At 38.0% G+C, this 21744-nt stretch overlaps 2 protein-coding genes across 4 annotated transcripts in view; one reads left to right on the top strand and one right to left on the bottom strand.

Moving 5' to 3' along the window:
* Positions 1 to 3203, bottom strand: part of MRPL45 (mitochondrial ribosomal protein L45) — a 54250-nt gene extending 51047 nt beyond the window's left edge. Inside the window, exon 1 of one of the 2 annotated variants that reach the window (XM_037810853.1) lies at positions 3188 to 3203. The gene's annotated coding sequence lies outside the window, so the exon portion shown is untranslated. Of the gene's footprint in view, positions 1 to 754; positions 813 to 3187 lie in introns of those variants that run through there. The other variant, XM_037810852.1, reaches the window with a different exon arrangement.
* NPEPPS (aminopeptidase puromycin sensitive) overlaps positions 1 to 21744 on the top strand; it is a 110034-nt gene that overhangs the window by 7115 nt on the left and 81175 nt on the right. The window contains exons 2-3 of one of the 2 annotated variants that reach the window (XM_037810849.1): positions 4341 to 4512; positions 12317 to 12401. In XM_037810849.1, the coding sequence (XP_037666777.1) occupies positions 4341 to 4512; positions 12317 to 12401 (257 nt within the window). Of the gene's footprint in view, positions 1 to 4108; positions 4513 to 12316; positions 12402 to 21744 lie in introns of those variants that run through there. The other variant, XM_037810847.1, reaches the window with a different exon arrangement.

The following is a 21744-nucleotide window of genomic DNA, read 5'->3' as shown; positions in this document are numbered from 1 at the left end:
TGGTGTGTGCCTGTTATTTGAAGCACTTCCGTCACACTGGGTTGTCTGGGGCAGCTCTGGGCTATGGGGCTGGTGATGGGCAGGAGTGTTTCCTGTCCCCCAGGATGGTGGCTGTGAGCGGACACCCCCCTTTTCTTGGGAAGTTGTGTTGTTTAGTGAATTTTCTCAGCCACTGGATTATTGCCTTTTGTCTCAGAGCTCTCTTAGTTCTGCTCTTGACTTGCCGTGCCCAAATTGCAATTCTTTGAAGCTTTCTGTATTGAGCTTCTTAGAGTAATTGTTTTAGAAAAAGCAAAAAGGATTTAAAAAAAAAAAAAAAAAAAACGGCCCTCCTCAGAGATGTAATGGGTTATTGAAATGTTAATAGACAAAGCAACCAGGGCCATTAAGGAAAGGTGCACAGGGCAGAGAGATCAGCTTTGCTTCGGGATTTGCATATGCGCCTCAAGGCCTGAGCTCCGCCCTTCCCCCCTCTGCGTTCACCAGAACTCCAAAAATCCTCCGCTTTTATTTTGGAGTTTTTCGTGTTGTTTTTTTTCTATGCCTGTCTCCTCTCTGCTGGGCTGGCTGCTCTCAGAGTCTCTGGTGTCTGGTCTCAGTCTATCTATGGTTGGAGTTTGAATCAGTAGAATGAGTTTCCGATAAGAGCAGCCACTGCAATTCTCCCTTCTCCTTCCCGGAGCTGACAGCCCCTCCTCCCCGGGGACTGAGCCTGGCAGGGAGGGGCGCGGGACCCCTGGCCGCAAAAACTTACAGATTTCGCTGATCTCAGCAGTTCCACGTTTTCATGAGTGTTGTATGAAGTATGCCCAATGTCAGATTGCTCTGTGGTGTCCAGTCCACGCAGTTCCTGGTTTTTTACCTACTTTCTTGGAGGAGTAGCTAAAACTTACAGCTCACCAGTCTGCCATCTTGCCCCGCCTCCAGTAATGCTTCACTTTTATGTGGGAGATTTTACAACGGTCTCCCCAACTCTCCACATCTTTTTTTTTTTTTTTCCTTCCCTTTCAATGTCCACTGACAGGGTTTCTTTCCCTCCTGGCTGAATATTTTGGCTCCCTAACCCAACGCCTTTATATTCTCTTTGCTTTGAAATATCTCTTTCAATGCCTTACATTTGTTCTGTATGCCCTTTACTTCAAACCTTTTATCTATCACACCTGCTACCAAAAGCATTCTGACATTAAGAAAAATGCTAGGCATTTTTTAGAAATCCCCAAACCATAGTGAACTAGTACTTTTCTTTGAGAAAAGCATACATTATACAGAGATCTGCTTTACAGATGGGAAAACAGAGGTAGGAAAAGTATAAAATTTGTTCTGTTTCATAGAGAAAGTCAGTGATGAGATTGGGATTATTTCCTCATGGCGGATTCTCAACACTAGTGTTTGAAATCAGAAGACAAAAGTGCCCAAAACTAGAATAACTTTGCTTTAGGTCTCTCTTCTTTCCTTTTAAAACTTTGATTGAGGTATATAGGGACTTGCATAGGTTTTTCACTTGTAGATTTTCAAGGGCTTAGATAACAGAGAAGCTTAGAAATCCATTAGAAGTAAGGCTAAGGACCTTGACACATTACTGACTCCCCATCCCTTTTGAAGGACCATGGAGGGAAATGAATTTCCAAGGTCCCTTATGTTCCTCATTTCAGTTCTTTCAGAGAATCCTGCCTAGGGCATATGTTAGGTTGTTATCCAGTCTCATTTAGGGGCATTATATGTTACCTTTCATTCCACCATCCCAAGTTGTAGACCCAGATCTACTCTTGACTTGCTTCCCAGGAAGTTCTGTGTCATGGGACTTGGACAGCACAGGATCACAATTACTGCTGTCACGAAGTCCACAGGCCCCGTCTTTTTTGGTGTGTGTGCGTGTGTGTGTGTGTGTGTGTGTTTGTGTGTGTATTTTTATTTTTTCTGGAATTTTTAATAAAGAAGGTTGCCTCTAGGTAGGTAGGGTAAAATATTATTCCCTTTTAGTCAATTCGTTAGTCAGGTCAAATAACAAATGAGATGTACCTTGTGCAGGTCCAGTACTGACAGTTATAAAAGAATTAGAAGGCAAGCTCTTGCTAGCAAAACATCTTGCAGAGATACACATATAGAGCAAATTAAAAACACAATTACAGAACAACAGAGCAAATATAAATAAGTCAGCAAAAGCCAAATACCTGGAGCTGATGGAAAAAGGCTACAGTTGGGTGGGGACTTTCCAAAAGAGGTGAGTTTTGGAGGAAGGGAGGGGCACAGGTTTGTGGAAAAGAATAAGGTCATTCCAGCAACAGAAAATGGAATGAGCAGTGGTAGAGAAGAGAGAATGAACAAGCTGTACAGGCCAATCGGTAAACTGGTTAGCTTGCTAACACTAGAGAATCTATGTTAAAGAATAAGAAAAAACAAGTCTAGAAAAATGGTGAGGATAGTCCAGTTTGAGTCTCAAAGGATTATATAACAAATTTGCTTTAACAGACAAGGAAGAGCTTTATGGGATTTTGCATAATGAAAGTAACGTTTTAAGAAGCCAAGTTACAATTGGATTATAATAAAACAAAACTGGTAAGTTATAAAAATAGGGAAGTGGTTACAAAATTCTCCAGGAGAAGGAAAAAAATACCTGGGTCCCAATATCAGCTCTGCCCCTTATTAGCATATGCTAATTATCTGCCCTGTGTCCTTAGACAAGTCATTAAATTGGTGCCTAATTTCTCATCTGTAAAGTGGGGATAATGGTGTCCACTTCACAGCGTTATTGAGAGGATTAAAGCGGTTAATACATAAAAAGTGTTTAGCAAGTACTCAAAGTTAGCTATTGTTATTCAAGAAGTGGTCATAGCAATGCACTCATGTGACAAAAGGCACTGACTCCCATCTTAGTTTGGAAGGATTGTAGCTTTTCTCATCTGTCTTTCTAAAAAGGAGTGTAGGATTCAGAAGACAGGAGGGCAGTCCCGGGGTCCAGTACCATGCTGCCCAATACAACAGCCACCAGCCACATGTGGTTAATGAGCACCTGATCTGTGACTAGTCCAAATTGAGATGTGTTGCAAGTGTAAAATGCACGCCAGATTTCAAAGATTTAACAGGAAAAAAAAAGTAAAGTATCTTGTTAATATTTTTATATTGTTTACATGCTGACATGGGAATAGTTGAGATATATTGGTAAAAAAAGATGAATAATTAATCTCACCTGTTTCCTTTTTAAATGTATTTAAATGTATTCACTAGAAAATTTAAAGTTAGTGGTTCAAACAATATTTCCATCTGACAGCACACTGGTCAAGGACAATATTCTGAATTGAGTTTTGGAAATTAAGGGGTTCGACCTGAGAAGTTTTTGTAAAGGAACGTGGGGATTATGGATAAACCTCCTTGCCCTTGACACTTTAAAAAAAAAATAGATACATCTCAATTTGAAAGACATTTTACAGAATTGAGGGAACCATTAAAGAGTTCATCGTTGGTGAAAGGTCTTTTAGTTTAAAAGCAGAAACACAGATGAAAATGGGGACAAGGTAAAAAAAAATCTTATTTTAAATATTAAATCATGGAAACAAATTAAAAATTTTCCTAACTTCTGGAATCACTCGTTCAAAGCTCCAAATCGCATTGGTTTAAATTAACCTGGATTATTAAAGGTTTTCTAACATTTTTTCAAATCATCTCTTAAAGCTGCTACTTAAAATAATAGGAATAATAAAGTCCAAGGAGCCTCACGTCAGGGCTTTAAAGGTAAAACCCAATTTGGGGTTTTGCTTAGAATTAATATTTAAAATTTCACTGACTATACTGCCCGCCCGCACAGGCTTTAACTTTCAAAGACAGATAAGGGGCCGCACGCCTTTCCTTTCGCTTCGTAACTCATCTGAGCTCCTTCCGCTTCGCCCGCCGCCGGCTCTCCGGGATGGCGTCGACAGGTGCAGCCAAGAGCCACGTCCTGCTCAAAGCTCAAACGGGTGACCCCGCTCCGGCCCTCTCCGCTCCGCCTCCTGCCTCAGCGCGCGCGCGCGCACGCTGGCGGGGCCGCGCCCGACCGGCGGAGCCGCGCACGCAGCCGTCGCCGCCTGTCTTCCCCCCGCCTCCCTGCCAGCCCTCCTCCACTTCCCTCTCCTCCGCCCCTTTCCCCGTAGGCAGCCCGCCCGCCCGCTGGACCGCATTGCCTGTCTCCCGGCCTCTAGCGCTGGTGCTGGGTCTCTCCCCCGCCCCGCCAGGCTCCCCGGTAGCTCTCCTCAGGCGGTCGCTCGCGCCCGGTGGATGTGGCTGGCAGCCGCTGCCCCCTCCCTCGCTCGCCGACTGCTCTTCTTCGGCCCTCCGCCTCCTCCCCTCCTCCTTCTCCTCCTCAGCCGCTCCTCTCGCCGCTGCCGCCGCCTCCACAGCCTGGGCCTCGCCGCGATGCCGGAGAAGAGGCCCTTCGAGCGGCTGCCCGCTGATGTCTCCCCCATCAACTACAGCCTTTGCCTCAAGCCCGACTTGCTGGACTTCACCTTCGAGGGCAAGCTGGAGGCCGCCGCCCAGGTACGGCGACCCTCGGGCGCTAGGGGCGAGCTGCCGGGCGAGCAGTTAGGCCGCGCCCGCGGGCTGGGCTGGGGGCCCGGCTGGGAGGGCGAGCGGGCGGGCCTCGGAGCTGCGGGGTTGGGGCCGGGGAGGCTGGCTCGGGGAACGAGCGCGCCCCCTGGGCGGCCGCGGGATGCCCGGCTTCGCGTGCTTTACCCGGCTCGGCTGGGGCTGGGGCCGCGCTGCGGGAGCCCGCGGGCCCGATCCGTGGGCCCCCCTGGGACGCGCACACCCGTGTGGGGCTTTCTCCCGGACCTTCTGGGCTTGGGAGGGGCTGGAGGGTTTTGGGGGAGGTCGGAGGGGTCTCGAAGTCCACCCTCCGTCTCAACCTCCTGACTCAGATCTTTTTTCTGGTTCACCTTATAGCCCACATTGGAAAGGGCGGTCATCTGGTACTCTGGCCGCTGCGCTGTAACAAGGAGGGGAGCATCTAGAAGGGGAGGAGAGGGCGAGAACAAGACTGTTAATACCAGGCAGCCTTGCTGAATTTTCCCCGCCTGCCCCAGCCCAGGGTGCTGGGTTTCCAAGATGATCCTTCCCCTCCCCCTGCTCCGCAAGTGACAGTGCAGCAGTGACTTTGTTCTCCCCTAACCTCTAGAGAAGCTGCGGGAGAACCCTATCTCCCCTTCTCTTGTCTTCCTTGTTTTGCGGCCTTTGAAACAGGTGGATTTAGTGCTACAGTGATGGTTGCCTAGCAGCACCTTTTTCTCTGAAAAGAGCTATTAGTTTTAGCATGCTACTGGTGAAATATTCCATTACACTTCATTGCAGTTTTGGCGAATCATTACCCCTCCCCGCCCCTCGCCCCCCCCCCCCACGGCAGCATCCGAAGTATTGTTTGATTTTGGAGACCATTAACACAGATGTCCTACAAAGGTCCTGAACAATAGACTTTATAGTAATATGTTATATGAAGTCTGAAATGGAAAATGGGCGCTGTTTAGTAACTACCTTTAAAAATAATGATGGTAAATATATTTTGTTTCATTTCTTTTCATACCGCAGCGGGGTGGAGGGGAGGGAGGCAATCGGTAGGCCTCAATGTTGAAGAACAGGGTGTATGTTGAAGCAATATTAAAGAAATGTACACCAGTAATCAAATGAATTGAAGGTTGGCAGTTGTCTTTGAGAGCCAGGTTGAAAGTATGTCTAAAAATGTAGAATTAAAACGTGTACGGTCAGATTTGGGGCACTGATGTGAAAACATGATTTTTAGGGTCTGGCTTCCGCAGTAGGCAAAAATCCCTCTGCAAGTCAGGTGACAAATTTTTCCATTAAGAATGGGAATTAGAATGAAGGCATCTTGGGTCTAAATTAGGAGTTAAGGGGGCTCTGTGGGACACTATGGTTTCAGCCAAGTGACTAGAGTGTTTGATATGAAATTGTCAGGGGGTAGATGGGAGTGATTGTAAACAGTAGTGTGTCTTGTGACTTGGCAGACCTGCAGGAAGAGGGACCTAGTGATGAATGAGTTTGCATTATGTGAAAAGACTAACATTTTTAAAATTATCATTTGTGTCTTTACTCTCTTAGTTGGTCTAATGGCTTTCATAACTTTGAGAAGCATGCATATTTAGAAAAAATATTCAGAAAAAATAGTCAAAGATTTTTAAAGGTTATTTATTTAAAAGTGACAGTACTATTTAAGTGTTAGGATAGAACAACAAGCAGTGACATCCTTCTCCTTCCCCCTTTTCCATTTGCTTTTCCAAAAAGATGAGAAACGTGGAAGACTGGTTGGGCCATTGAGGGAGCATGTACTAGTTATTAGCAGGGACTTATTAATTTGATACAAGGAAATAATCTTTTTACTGATATGAACATTTCAAAGCATTTATTTTCAGCTCGGTGACAACACAAATAAGAGATGATAGTAAATCTAACAGATTTTAGTAAAAGATGATTGGACTTTTTAATTACACCCATTGCCACATTTAGAAGTATAAAAGAGGAGTTAATAGTAAGAAGTAGAAGAGCATATATTAATGTTTTTGAAATCCATAGATTGGAGCAATAAGTTTAAGCTACGATGTTAAGTGATATTTTATTGTGGAAAATTAAAAATATTGACAAAATTCATATCTCTAGAAACCCAGATTTATGACTGGTATCACATTAGTTTCTTAACAGATTCATATTACAAGTATGCAAGTTGCTTGGTTGCTTTACTTGCAAACTTTTATGATAAGCTCAGAATATTTGTACAGGTTACATATTAGAAACTTAGTAGAATTTTAACCTGGCCTGGGGTGTGGACTCCTGGGGAAGGTGAAGAAATTAGTCAATGTGCAGTGATTTACAAATTAGTTGCCTTTCATATAAGTGAGTGTGGTCTTATTTAGTAGGTTTTGAAAATGTGTTACCATGGGTCTAGAGAAATGGAACATTCTTCTTCTCCTACCTTTATATTGGATATTATTTGAGAGCAATGGATTTTTGTAGATATTTCAAATTCCGACTCTCTTGCTTTGTAGATAATTAATTAAAATAGATTATAAGTTTACATGAGTGTGGCTACAATTCCTTGTAGTGGTTGATACAGTAGTTAGAAAGATTTTACCTGTGCCAGATAAGTGAATGTCGTCCTTTAAGCCAGAAATCAGGATGCATTAGCCAATCTCCAGCTTCTGCCAACAAAATATTCATTTTGGTGCTGACTAAATCTGGCACTAAGAGAATAATTACAGATATGATAGTTTTGGCAGGCTAAAAACTTTGGCGCCGAAATGGATGTTATTGTCAACCTTGGGTTATGGAATTTTCTGCCCAAATTTTGCATATTCTCTGTGCAATTCCTTTGGTAGTTTTTTTTATTACTTTAAAAAAAAAATGATAAAATTCATCACTTGTCCAGCATGCTGCTAGATGACTGACTGGTCTTAAGAAATTATCTACATTTGAAAGATTGGTGGTAAGAAATTGAATGTTAAATTTTTTATTCTGTTCCTTGAAATGTGTTTTTGAGGAAACATCTAAGTATAAGAAACCTTTATATGTTAAGCTTTATCCATTTTCATAAGACAATGGATTCTGCAGCGGATTTTCCAGATAACTGAACCTTACCCTTTGAGACACTTAGACTTTAAAAATATTTGCGTATTTGGATGGAAATATTTCTAAAATATAGCATCTTTTTAAACAATATTTAATTCTTCCTTATAATCTAGATTTTAAAAAAATACTGGACATCATTCTGAACAATTGTCATTGGTGCTAGAATACTTATAACCATAGAGGCTCCCAAAACTGTATGCTATAATTTTTTAGTTTCATATCCATCTTTGAAGTTTTTTGTTTGTTTTCTTTACTCTCAGGTTATTACTTCTTACTGCTCATTGTGCCTTGTAGCTGCCTATTGTGCAATTTATTCCCTCTACTATTTTACTGAGCTTGCTCTGAAGAGGTGTGAGTAACCAGATAAAGCAAGTTTATTTGAGTTTAAAAATAAATAATTTCTAAATGACGGTTTGATGGGTTGTTTTCTGAGTGAAAGCTATGAGCTTTACTTAATGGACTTTGTATCATCTATTCTGGCTTTTCAAAGCTTTTGGTAAAGCTTCCTGGTTCTGGATAATTGATATCACATATACTTGGATAAATATAGTCTGGAGTAGTAAATTATCTATGACTCTTATCTGAACTTTGCTACATAAATGAGGCTGTTTCTATTATAAAGTAAATCTTATTTCAATCTGTATGTGAGGCAGTGGCAAAGGACTGAGTCTTCTGTTGCCTTTTTCTTGTTCATTGAGATTAGTTCTCCAGATCTTAGAGATTTCATTTTGAACATTATACAAGTGTGTGGTTCTCAGTTTATTTGGTCATTTGTTATCTCTTTAAAATTTTAAAATAGGAAGTATTTTAGAAATTCAGAAAAGTAAGGCAACACTCAGATTTAATAGATATTAATGTTTTGCCACATTTACTTCAGACTCTGCACACTGGCTTTTCTGAAATAAAAAGGCACAAATTTCACTAAAGCCCATTTCCATCTCTTCCCCACCCCTACCGCCAGAGGTAACTTCTGTCTTAAGGTAGGTATTATTATATGTTTAAATTTTTTGCATATGTAAGAAGGCTCAGCAGTAAACAAATAAACAATAATTAAAATTTTTACATAAATGGTAAAAATGTTTGACCTTCTACAACTTGCTCTTTTCAGTGTCTGTTTTATTAGAATATTGGCTCAATTCGAGTTTGCTAATTATTTGTTCTGTATTTCCTTTAGAAATTATAGCACTATTCCACCAAGGCAATGATAATTATTAAACTTTAATGATGAAATATCTTGTTAGGCAAAGTGACTCAGGCTTTAGACCTATTGGTATTTGAAATTGTCACACTGGATATTTCCATTTTCTGAAATCTCAGGACTTTAGCAATCAGTAAAAAACCTCTTGGCCTTTACTATAGTAAATGTAAGGTGTTCTCCTGAGTGATTCTAGCAAAGACTCATTCAGGAAAAAATCAACTGTCTCAGATTGCTGCTTCCCTATCTCATAGGAAACTTCTACTATAAAATTGTCACCAAGGGTCAAGCTACCTTTTTAGTAGAGACATAACCAAGTGTTTGGTTCAGTTGAAGTGCAGTCTATATAGGACTCCAAGAAGACTTTACCCTGGGTTGTAAACGAGAAAGAATACAATAACATTCCAGTCTTCAATATATCAAATGGAAAAGTTGAAAATGAACTTACCAACACAATTTATAAGCCAACTTTAACATTTTACTTTTGTTTTAAGCTTGGAAACTGAAGATCTGAATGCCAAAATGCCTTTGAATTGTTACCTGTGCTTTCATAATGGAACACACAGATAATATTTGTTAACACAATGGTGTTAATATGTGAGAAATCACATACTGCATCATCAGGTCAGCAGTATTGTTTGGAAACCATCATAAAGAACAGTGTTACATTGTTATAGTCAGCATGTATGTTTATGTCCACATTGATGTATTAAATTAGCTTCTTGGGGCAGTGCATATATGCTGATATTCAAAGTGCTATATAATGTAGCACATGGTTCTTAAATTTTATTATCATTCTGGTCAGGCACTTTATAAACTTAGATGAATGTTCTTAGATGATATTCATAACATCTCTATGGTTAGAGCACATTTAATCTTGGTCTGTGTGTTTGTGTTAATATTAACATCTATTAAATGATTACTGTGTGTCAGGAACTAAGTGCTAAGAGAAGCACTTTCTCTAGATTATCCCATCTTTGCTCAGCTTTTAAAATCAATGCATCTCTAATATGGGACACAATAGACTGACCCATTTAAGAAATTTTAATGGAGTTCTATTTTGAAGATAAGTATTTTTGTTCCTTTGGTTCTTCCCTCCCATTTTTCCACAAATGGCAGTATCCTGAAAAAAAAAAAGTAGCTATTCAAAAAGCAGCCTAATTCATTAATATAAACAGGTAAGTTTTCTCTAAATACAGGGCGAATTGGAATATACTTGCAATTGGATCCTGTGGACTGTGCCTTTCCAAAGTACATACTTTCCCTTAGAATGGTTGCAATAGTAGTGTCCTAAGTGTGATTTGGCATGTGCAGTGTTGTACAGGTATCTTAACATTGGTAGATTAACTGCTTGGCTACCATTAAGTTCACTGTAGATGTTGATGGATAAAAGTGTGGTTGCCTAGATAAGGATTAAGACCAGTAACTAAACCACAGTTATTCTTCTGTTGACATAAATTTCAAACTCTGAATGATCTTTATTTAAAAATTCTACCCTTTGGGGCATATTCCAGTAAATGCTTCATTTCTCTATGTTTCTAAATTGTTTTGTTTTGATTTTTTTTAAGTCAGTTTATGAATAGGCAAAGAGTTTTTTTCTTTTTTTGTTCAAATGTAGTGCTATAAAAGGCCAGTTGAGACATAAAGATTTTATGTCTGGATAAATAAACAGTGTGAAAGAATTTTGCCACTTTAAAATTAAAAAAAAAGCTGTTCATTAAATGACATTTTTGTTTTTAAACAGGAAGATTTATGAGGATTTTTTTTTTTTTAATGAGCCAAACTAGTTTCACTTTGCGTTAGAGATTTTGACAGTCTGTTATAAGCTTAATAATAATACTGCAGTATCTGTAATTTAGGTCAGGTAATTTTAGTTTAAAGTTAATCAGGTTTAAAGATGTATTGGTTATTACTAAAATGATTACTCTCAGGTATAGCTTTTTCATACAGGTAGCACATTATTCTAATGTCCTCACCAAATAGTTCTGTGGTCTGTTCAGTGGTCTCAAGCTGGAGGTACTATTAGCCTGTACATGTGTTTTGTTTGGTTTGCACAGTGTTTGAATATTTTTAATTAGTTGCCAACATTTAAAAATTGGGAGATTGCTCCTGGAATCTGAAAAATTGAAAGATCTGTCACCACTAAGTCTGCTTTTTAGTGTAACAATAATAAGATTGGCGCCAAGAAATGGCTCCCTCTACCTTCCTTTAGGCCCACTGCAGTCATTTACATTACCTGCCTGGCTGGCCCCTTTTGGCATTTGTTTGTGATTTAGGGCATCTGTATTTTTATTATTTTAGATTTAGACCATTCAGAAGTCTGAAAATGAATTTGAGATTTTATTTAATGCAACAAAATAAATGTACATAAGCAAGGTTACAGCCAAATTGAAAAGTGGACAGTATCTGCAAGTCACAGAGAAAAACTCAGTGGCCAAAAAAATAAGTGAAAAGATGCTTAGTAATCAATGTTGCTAGTAACCTGGGAAATTCTAAAATGAATGCCATTTAATACCCATCAGATTGTCAAAAATTTTAAAGCTTTTTTGGAGAATTTCTCTAATCTTGCTGATGGGAATGGCAATTGAAACCACTCTAGAGAGTATTCTGGCAATTCTAATCTAACTTCCTTCAGGAAGGGAAAGGATAAATAACTAGTTTGTTCATAGAATAAAATACTATTATGCAAGAGTGAAAATGATTGAATTAGATCTACGTCTATCAGCAATAACCCATTAAAAAAAAAGTTAAATGAAAAAAGCAAGGTTATTATGCAGTTTGATTCCATTTGTGTAAAATTTAAAAACATTGTGGAGTCTTATACATGTAGCAAAAGTACTAAAACATACATAAGAAACATAGAATAGTGTTTATTACTTCTAAGGAATGAGGGGGAGAGAAAGATACTTCCGTTATGGCTATAATTTATTTATTTATTTATTTTTGATCTGAAGGCAAAGGTTATTTAATCTTGGTGGAAGTGGGTGCATTACATTTGTAATGTTTCTTTGGGAAAAGAAAAAATGTAGAGTGTTTTATGAAATTTTGGCCTTGTAGTCTATGATTACGTCTTTCTTTAATCTCATAGAATGCTCATGGTGGGTTAGATGTGCAGGTTAAAGTATATAATTATTGCAATATATAAGAAATGTTTCATAGTTAAATTTTTTTCATAATTAAAATTTTAAAATCAAGTTTTAGATGGGAAAAATTGCCTCTATTTGGCTCACTGGTCAGATGTTTAAATGCTGTGAAGTACTTAAGCATTTGTTATTGCTTTTGATATAATTTGGAAAATGTAAATTGCTTTGGGTTATTAAAACTCCTCTACTCATTTATTTCTACCATTCATGCACAGTCAATGACTTAGTGGAGTCTGGGTTAAAAATAGTCTAGATTTTAGAGAAGTCTGGTTTGCCTGTGGCACACATTAAACCAAGATCAAGCTGAACATAATATTAATCTAGGATATTTCTGACACTGATGATTTCTGTACCCACCCCAACCCGTTTCCAGGTGAGGCAGGCGACCAATCAGATTGTGATGAATTGTGCTGATATTGACATTATTACAGCTTCATATGCACCAGAGGGAGATGAAGGTAAGAGCCGTGTTCTGTTTCCATTTTAATTTGCTATCTGTGTATATGTACCTATTTGTGTGTGTGTCTATATATAATATATACATTTTTAGGTTAAGATATCAATGTTTGTTGCTTTGGATGCTTTTATGGGAAATATTTGAATAGTGTAATCTGACCATAGTATGGGATAAAGGAAATGTAACAATTTAAATTCTACTTCAAACATCAAATTATTTTGTGACCCTAGGCATTCCCATTTTGTAAGTATAAAATGAAAAATATAATACCATGCATGTAAAGCTGAAGAGTTATTAAAAAATTAAGGACTTTGAACATGAACAGTTCACGAAGAGGACTTAGTTTACTATGATTGGTTTTTTTTCTCTTGAACTGTAGATTTAAATTGAGATAATAAATCTTACTCATAATTGGGAGAAAAATATTTGCTTTTTAAGATTGAATGTGTTAGAAGCAAGGTGATGGAGTTAGTTTCAAAGGAAGGATATGTTTTAAAAAAACCAAACATGGTATATAATGTGTGAGAATTCTATTGGCATCTTTAAAATGAGAACTATTTTAGATTATGTATTATAAGGATCACATGGAGTAATCAGTTTTAGCCTGAAATCTTATTCCCACATAAGCTGTGTTTTTAAAAGTTATTAAGTTTGGCATAAACTCATACGAGTACATTAATATTGGATCTGAATTGCTTTTTACTCCTGACTTCATTTTGGCATTCCTTGTCAAAAAGCTTTGTTGGTTAGTCTCTTCTCTATTTCTTTGAGACTTCCTCTTACAAAGTATTCTCATTTGATATAAACTATGTTAGAAATTTGACCTTTTAAATTATATTCAGTACTGCTCTTTCCCCTCTTCTTTACATTATACTGAAAGAAGCATACAAATAGAATTTTAAGACTTGGGACTATTTATTTCATGAATTTTTCTTAAATTATTTGGTCCATAGAAAGATGAAGAAAGTAATTAGCAGTCAAGTATGTTATTGCCAAGAAGTACTTATGTTCAGTTGATTATAAATGAGATCAAACTGCTGTGATTTAAGTTAAGAGGAACAGATCCTTCAAATGGACTTGAATGAGTGCCAACTTAAAAAAATTGGTAAATGAAAGAGTGATTATTTAATTTCTTTAAACTGTGAAGAAAAATGGAAGCACCTTAGCCAGGCAAGCTTTCTTTGTCATAGGCAGAGAACATTTAATTTCAGTGTAAGGCTTTATAGTGGTATCCAGTATATAGATAGGTAAATTAACAAAACAATTGTGCATCCTCCAGTTGGTGTGATTTCAGCTCAGGTTAGTTTTTTTAGAGAACTAAATGTTTTGAATATTTGTAACTGGATGGCCACAGGCTCATAATGATCTGCATCCAAGGAAGCAGTGTTACTGTTCTCACTAAGAGGGTCAAGTGCGAAATGAAAACTTATGGGAAGTGAAAAGGATTTGGAGAGAAATGTAGATAAAACATTAAAATTTTTTAGATACATAAAGTGTTTTTCTTTAGAACTAGTTAAGATATATTTCTCAATCCTTTTCACCTATAGCAATAGGAAAAACTTGGAGTCATGTGTGAGCTCATTTAATTTTAGGGTATAAGAGAATGAGAAGTTGTATTAATTTGATACTTTAAGATTTGGGTCAGGAATAGGGATAGATTTGGCCTTCTGGTTTCTACATAGCTTAATTTCTCCTTGGATATAGAAGCATTTCATGATTTTTTTTTTACCTTATGGAAGGGTATAATGTGTTGTTTCTTTAGAAGTCAGTAGTTGTGAATTTGACTGCCTGCTCTTTCCAGGGTTCTGTACTGGTGGCAGGGGACTATATGAGCCAGTAGCAGAGAGAACCTTTTTTTTTAACCCAGTTAATCTCATCTAGTACATAATACTCATCTGATTGCCTTCTGCAAGACTGATTTAGATATCTGTAGCTGCTAAATTTTGGTGCTTTAAGGTAAAATAAGAAAATTATTTGAAGGCATGGCATTGTTGCTTCTTTGTGTTAGTTTTTAATAGATGAAAAATGCCATCCTGTGTATGTGCCGTAAGCCTGAAAGACCTATTGGCGTGTGTCTCTTTAAAATTAAGGCACTATCTTTTAAGCAGAAATAATTTATTTTAAAACCTATTTGAAATCTTACTTTGTAATATTTTAAAAATGAGAAATCAGTAAGAAAAACGGCTGAAAACTGTTTTTTTACTGTTCTGCACTTCAAGGGTTGGTGAAATCACTAGCACTTAAACCAGTGCAAGGAATGCACCTCCCTACACAGTGCAGGGATTAGTATTGTCATCAGCTTCTGCAAGACAAATACGAAACTCTTGAGTGCCTGAACTCAGGTCCTGACAGGTAAAGAGCCTTTTAATTTATCATTAATAGATGGCTTGGGCATAAGCACATAGAAAATGATCACTTGAGAGTTTTGTGCCAAGTTTTCCCTTAGTATACTCTTGTCAGGTATATGTTTGTAGAATTAGCTATGTAAGAAAAAATTATCCATCAGTAATACAACATTTCATACAAAATCCTAATACATAGTTTTAGATCAACAGCATCACTTTGTTTTATCCATTTCAGGCATGTAAATTTTAGCACATTTATTCTTGAAATAGGATTGTATATTTGAATGCGTGCATATGTGTGCGTATGTATGTTTAGTGGAAGGATAAAACAGCTTAGTCAGAAATAATAGCTAAATATTAATGATTTCAGAGCAAAACTATTAACTTGACATAAATGAATGGGTCTCACACTTGATCATAAGCCCTTATTTAACTATTACATGTATTGTCACACAATTATATGTAGATTGGTAATAATATTAATTAACCTTACCATCTGTTTGCAGTACAGTTGTTTGTCATTCAGAAAATCCATGCAGCTTAAATGACTAGCTAAGCACTAGTACTCAAATTAGGAAGTTTGAAACAGAAGGGAGAAAATCCATTTCTAATATAAATGTAATGAAATACAGTATAGGAAAGAGAATAGGAGTTCATAAGGAAATTTTAAATGAAAGGAATCCATACATAACTTCAGTTCTACAAATAATGATAGATTAAACCAAGGTTCCTGTTGGGGTTAAGCAAATAATGAAAATCAGTGCTTTGGGCTGGATATAGGAAATTAAGAGTGATGGGACAGAGACCAAACCAAAAAGTGCATGTCCCACATAAGTGCCTTCAGATTTTAATCTTTTTTTTTTTTTGCCAAACAAAGCATTTCTGTGTTATAATGAGTATTGGTCATCTTTTCCTTAAAATAGATCTCTAATTTTTTTTTTTTAAACTGGCTAGAGCTTTGTTATTTTCTTCTTAGCTAATTCTTTTAAGTATTCCTAACTTTAGTCTCTTTATGTTAGTCCATTTTATAGCAGTGCCCAGTACTATCAAATCTGGATGCTTCCTTAAATGGTTTATTTCATAGAGCTACACTGCCAATGTGGTAGCTGCTAGCCACATATAGATATCGATCACTTGAAGACTGAATTGAAATGTGCTGTAAGTGTAAAAGGCCACTAGATTTCAAAGACTTAGTGCTTTATAAAAATGTAAGCTCCCTTGTAATTTTTTACATAGATTTTATACATGTTGAAATGATAATATTTTAGTTATAGAGGGTTAAAAAATATGTATTAAAGATAATGTCACCTGTTTTTTTTTTTTTTTAACCTCAATATGGTTACTAGAAAGCTGAAAAATTAGATTTGTGGCTTGCATTGTATTTCTGTTAGATAGTGCTCATATAGGGAGCTGCCAACTTATAATTTAATTTATTCATTCAAAAAGCACTCATTGAGCACCTGTTTTATGTTAGATACTATGCCAGATACATCAGGGATATAAAGAGAAATAAGACTGTCCATGTGTTCATGGTTGTTTCTTAAGTTTGAAACTCAATGTATTTTTTTTTATGTACCATATTATTTTTCCTACAGATGCAATGTATTTTTTTAATTAAATTCAGTTTTATTGAAATATATTCACACACCATACAATCATCCATGGTATACAATCACCTGTTCACAGTACGATCATATATGCATTCATCACCACAATCTATTTCTGAACATTTTCCTTACATCAGAAAGAATCAGAATAAGAATAAAAAATAAAAGTAAAAAAGAACACCCAAACCATCCCCCCCCATCCCACCCTATTTTTCATTTAGTTTTTGTCCCCATTTTTCTACTCATCCATCCATACACTAGATAAAAGGAGTGTGATCCACAAGGTTTCCACAATCACACTGTCACCCCTTGTAATCTATGTTATTATACAATTGTCTTCAGTAGTCCAGACTGCTGGGTTGGAGTTTGATAGTTTCAGGTATTTACTTCTAGCTATTCCAATACATTAAAACCTAAGAGGTGTTATCTATATAGTGCATAAGAATGTCCACCAGAGTGACCTCTTGACTCCATTTGAAATCTCTCAGCCACTGAAACTATTTCGTCTCATTTTGCATCCCCCTTTTGGTCAAGAAGATATTCTCAATCCCATGATGCCAGGTCCAGATTCATCCCCGGGAGTCATATCCTGAGTTGCCAGGGAGATTTACACCCCTGGGAGTTGGGTCCCACGTAGGGGGAGGGCAGTGAGTTCACCTGCTGAGGTGGCTCAGTTAGAGAGAGAGAGAGGGCCACATCTGAGCAACAAAGAGGTACTCAGGGGGAGACTCTTAGGCACAATGATATGCAAGTTTAGCCTCTCCTTTCCAGTAACGAGTTTCATAAGGGAAAGTCCCACCATAGAGGGCTCGGCACCAGACCAGGTGAGGAAGTCCAACACTTCCTGTACCTTCCTGCAGCTCGGGGGGGGGGGGGGGGGGGGGGCGCTGTAAATATATTTTTTATTCTCTGCCCAAATTACTCTGGGATGTGTCACTATTTCACTCTAACCTCTGCTAACCTACCCCATCTCACTTCCTATTCAAAGTTCCATGTAATTATGGTGTTTGAACAAACCGACTGTAGAGTTGTACTGTTTAGAAAATATAGATCCTGCACCAAATAGACATCTCTTCCCTTGGTCCACATGGAAGTTGAAGTTTTAAAACACAGTCAGTTTCGACCTTTACCCTTTGGCCCAGTTTGCCCTAGTCTTAACCAGATCTGCTTAATTCATGTCACTAATTGAAGTCTGGGCTCTTTTTCAGCCTTTTTTTAACAGTTGCTGTGTGCGCTAATACTGACATTCATATCTGCCAAGCTCTAGCTCTGAGTTTCAGGTGTCTCAGAGATACGCATTGTTCCAGAGACCAATCAGGTTATACACTAAGGGATCAGCATCTCAAAGTTTAGAGATAGACATTACAGTTCAGGAATAGAGTTGACTGCTGTAAGAGCTTACAATCTAGGGACCATTACAATAATCATTTCCACATTAGGCTATGTTCTAAGATTCAATTCTGAGTTTACACATTGTAGTTAGTCCATATTGGTGAGGCATTATAGTGTTTGCCTTTATTTCTGGCATACTTCACTCAAATACTGTGTACAGGACCCATTCACATCATTGTGTGTCTCACAGCTTCACTCCATCTCGTAGTTGGTCAGTATTCCATTGTATGCATACGCCACAGTTCACCATTCTGTTCCTCAGTCTATGTACCTGTTCTAGTTTGCTAATGCTGCAGAATGCAAAACACCAGAGATGGATAGGCTTTTATAAAATGGGGGTTTATTTCACTACACAGTTACAGTCTTAAGGCCACAAAACGTCCAAGGTAACACATCAGTAATCGGGTACCTTCACTGGAGATGGCCAATGGCGTCCGGAAAACCTCTCTTAGCTGGGAAGGCACATGGCTGGCATCTGCTCCAAAGTTCTGGTTTCAAAATGGCTTTCTCCCGGGATGTTCCTCTCTAGCAAGCTTGCTCCTCTTAAAAACATCACTCATAGCTGCACTCCGTTCAGTCTCTTTGAGTCAGCACATTTATATGGCTCCACTGATCAAGGCCCACCCTGAATGGGTGGGGTCACACCTCCATGGGAGTATCCCACCAAAGTCACCACCCACAGCTGGGTGGGGCACATTCCAAGCAAATCTAACCAGCACCAAAACGTCTGTCCCACAAGACCACAAAGATAATGGCATTTGGGGGACACAATACATTGAAACTGGCACAGTACCCTTAGGTCACCTCCACCCATTGCAAATCATGATTACTGCCTCCGTGAATACCAGTGTGCAAATGTCTATTCATGTCTGTCAGATGCAGTGTATTTTTAAATAGAAAATAATACTTGCTAAGGACAGTTACTCCTTGAGTTTTCTTGAGGCTGAAATCTTGAGTGGCTCCCTCTCCTCCACTTCAACACATGAATTCTATACCAACATACTACCTTAAGGGAGCTCCCTCTTGGCAAAAGCAGAGGATAGAGAGATTGGGGATTTCCTAGGGGATGGAAGTGATGAATAGTAGGGCCTCAGTTTCAGCAGCTTGGCAACGATGGCTCTGCTGTGGCAGTGGATAGGAGTCTTCAGAGTCAGTTTGTATGTGGCATATGTTTTTAAGTTGAGGGTATGGGTTTTTTTCCCGGGTAAATGAAAGAACTTTTTTGTATTTGTGCTGTTAATCACAGTCATCATCCTGTGTTATACATTCCCATGGTTTTTTGATTGTTTGTTTGTTTTGTTTTAATCCATTTTTTTGTTGTGAACTTTAACATGTGATAACATTCAAAGTACATTTAACAAGTAGTTGGAGAGCAAATTTCAAAGAATATCATGGGTCACTGTTCCACAACTTCAGCTATTTCCATTATTTTAAAATATAACATGCATACAGAAAGGTGTTAACTTTCAGTGTACAGGTCAAGAAGCAGTTTATAGGTAATTTCAAAAATTGTTATGGGTTACAGTTCCACAGTTTCAGTTCTTTCCTTATTATGCAATATAGGGTATATACAGAAAAGTGAAGACTTTCTAAGCACAGTTCAATGAATAGCTAAAGAGCAAATTTCAAAGGATTATAGGTTACAGGTCCACCATGTCGTTTACCTCCTTCCAGCTATTCCAACATCCCAGTATCTAAATATATATATATATTTATTTATTTTTATAAAGTTTCAGTAGTCATAGACCTTTGTTAAATCTTACATTGTTTGTTGCTACCCCTTCCTCTCAATCTCTTCCCCATCTTCAAGGGTGTCTAGACAGTGAGCACCCTAACTTGTTTATATTGAAAGGGGGTGTTGACAGTATGGGGAAGGGGGCTGCATCTGATTGTTGTTCGTAAAGAGGCTGTTGTCTCTGGGTTTTAGGACTTGTCTGGCATAGAAACACTCTGGTGGATTTAAGTTTCTGAGAGATAAAACTTAGTGAATATTTTATAGAACCTCAGGTAGGGACCTAGATATTTGGGGACTACTTTTGGTAAGGGCATGGCATACTGTGGTCATGTGGTATGTCTAGGTGGAACTTGCATAAGAGAAACCTCCAGGATAGCTTTTCAACTCTATTTGGGATCTCTCAGCCACTGTGATCTCAGCTTGTTACCTTTCCTCCCACCCCACCCCCACCCCTTTTGGTCAAGTAGGCATTTTCAGTCCCTTGCTGCCAGGGCTTGGCTCATTCTTGGGTGTCATGTCCCTTGTTGGGGGAGGGGGGGAAGGTTAATGAATTTATTTGCTGTGTTGGGCTTAGAGAGAAAGGTCACATCTGAGCAACAAAAGAGGTTCCCTGGAGGGGCCTCTTAGGCATAATTATAGGAGGGCTCAGTCTCCCATTTACAACACCAAGTTTCACAAGAGCAAGCCTCAAGTTGAGGGCTTGATTTATTAAGTAATGGGTTCCTAATTGCACTTACTATATATTCTATCCCAAGCAAAACAATCAAGTTGAGGGTTTTTTTAGTTTGACACTGAACTTTAGCAAAGAACTCTATTGTTTTAATTTGTAACCTGTTTCTGTGACAGAATCAGTGGTTTGTGTCAGTAATCTCAGTAGGTTAAAATGTGGTAGGAATGAAACTCAGGATGAAGAATTGAATGCTCCTGTGAAGCAGAAAAACTCAGCAGTTTGGCCATGGGCTGCATTTCTAATTCCTGCTAGCCATCTCAGATGTAAATCAGTTGATCAAAGACTGAATTAGACAATTATGGATTGATTGTACAGATGCTCTGCTAGAAAGTAATTTGAAGTATGTGTTCTCTTTGACCTCTTTGTATATACATAAAATAATTATACAAATTTAAAAGAAAAGAGGTCAAATTTACTACTCCAGTGGTTCAGATGTCATCTAAGTTAAATGAAGAAGGGGAAAACTTGAGTGTGTCTTTAGCCTAACGGTGAATTACTTGCTTTTACACATTTAAAGTCTCAAAATTTCCCTAGAAGATTGTAATGGGCTTTGCACTTGTATACAGACCTGTTTCTCCTTAAGTCCCTACTTCACCATATAATAATATTGTACATTTTGGTGTATCACCTACCCTTTTAAAATAGGAATAATAATATCTACCTCCTTGAGTGGTCAAGAGGATTAATGAGATGTGGTTTATAAAAACAAAAAGTACAACCTGGCATATAGTAAGTACTCAATAAATAGCAGCTATCATTATTTTGAGATGTGGTCATTGCATACTCACATACACACTTTTTTTTTGCCTCAATGTAAATGTGACTGATCTTGAGAACAATAGGCAGTCTCACTTAGCATTTTTTGGTTGAAGTTCTGAAAGTTTCTAATTTCTTCTCACTTCTTTTGTGTAGTGTATTTGAAAAGATTAATAGTATTTATTATATATATAAATTTTTTTCAGTTATTTCTTTCTAGCTATTCTAATACCCTAGCATCTAAAAATAATATTTATATTAGGATTCATATTCGTAATCTTTTGTTAAATCCTACCCTATCTGTTGCTACCCCTTTCTCTTACTTAATTACTTTCTCAGTCTTCAGAGGTGTCTAGGCAGTGACCACCCTAATTTGTTCATGTTGAAAAGGGGCATCGACATTATGAGGACTATATCTATCTGTATCTATATATACTTTTAAAGATCAAGTGGCTCTAAAAGGCTTGTAACACAAATTGCAAATTTTTGATGCTATTACTGCCTACCTACTCCACCCCACCATCCTGCTTCCTAGAGGTAACCACTTTCAGTCTTAGTTGTTATGGTCATTGAGGATTTAGCGGACTTCCATTCCTTTTCCCTACTCTTCTTCTCCCATTATAGTTATAATACGGTTTTTGACATCTTACTGTTTAATTGGGAATACATGTACATGGTATATATTTAAAAAAGTATGTAAAAGATAGGTCTTTTCCCCACCCCTATTCTCTAGCCATTTAGTTCTCCTTTTTAGAGGCAGCTACCATTTTCTTTTGTGT

Source organism: Choloepus didactylus, chromosome 18, assembly GCF_015220235.1.
Source record: "Choloepus didactylus isolate mChoDid1 chromosome 18, mChoDid1.pri, whole genome shotgun sequence".
In the NCBI taxonomy this organism is placed as follows: Eukaryota; Metazoa; Chordata; class Mammalia; order Pilosa; family Megalonychidae; genus Choloepus; species Choloepus didactylus.
Note: the sequence above shows the minus strand (reverse complement) of the source record. Positions and strands in the feature narration are given on the sequence as shown.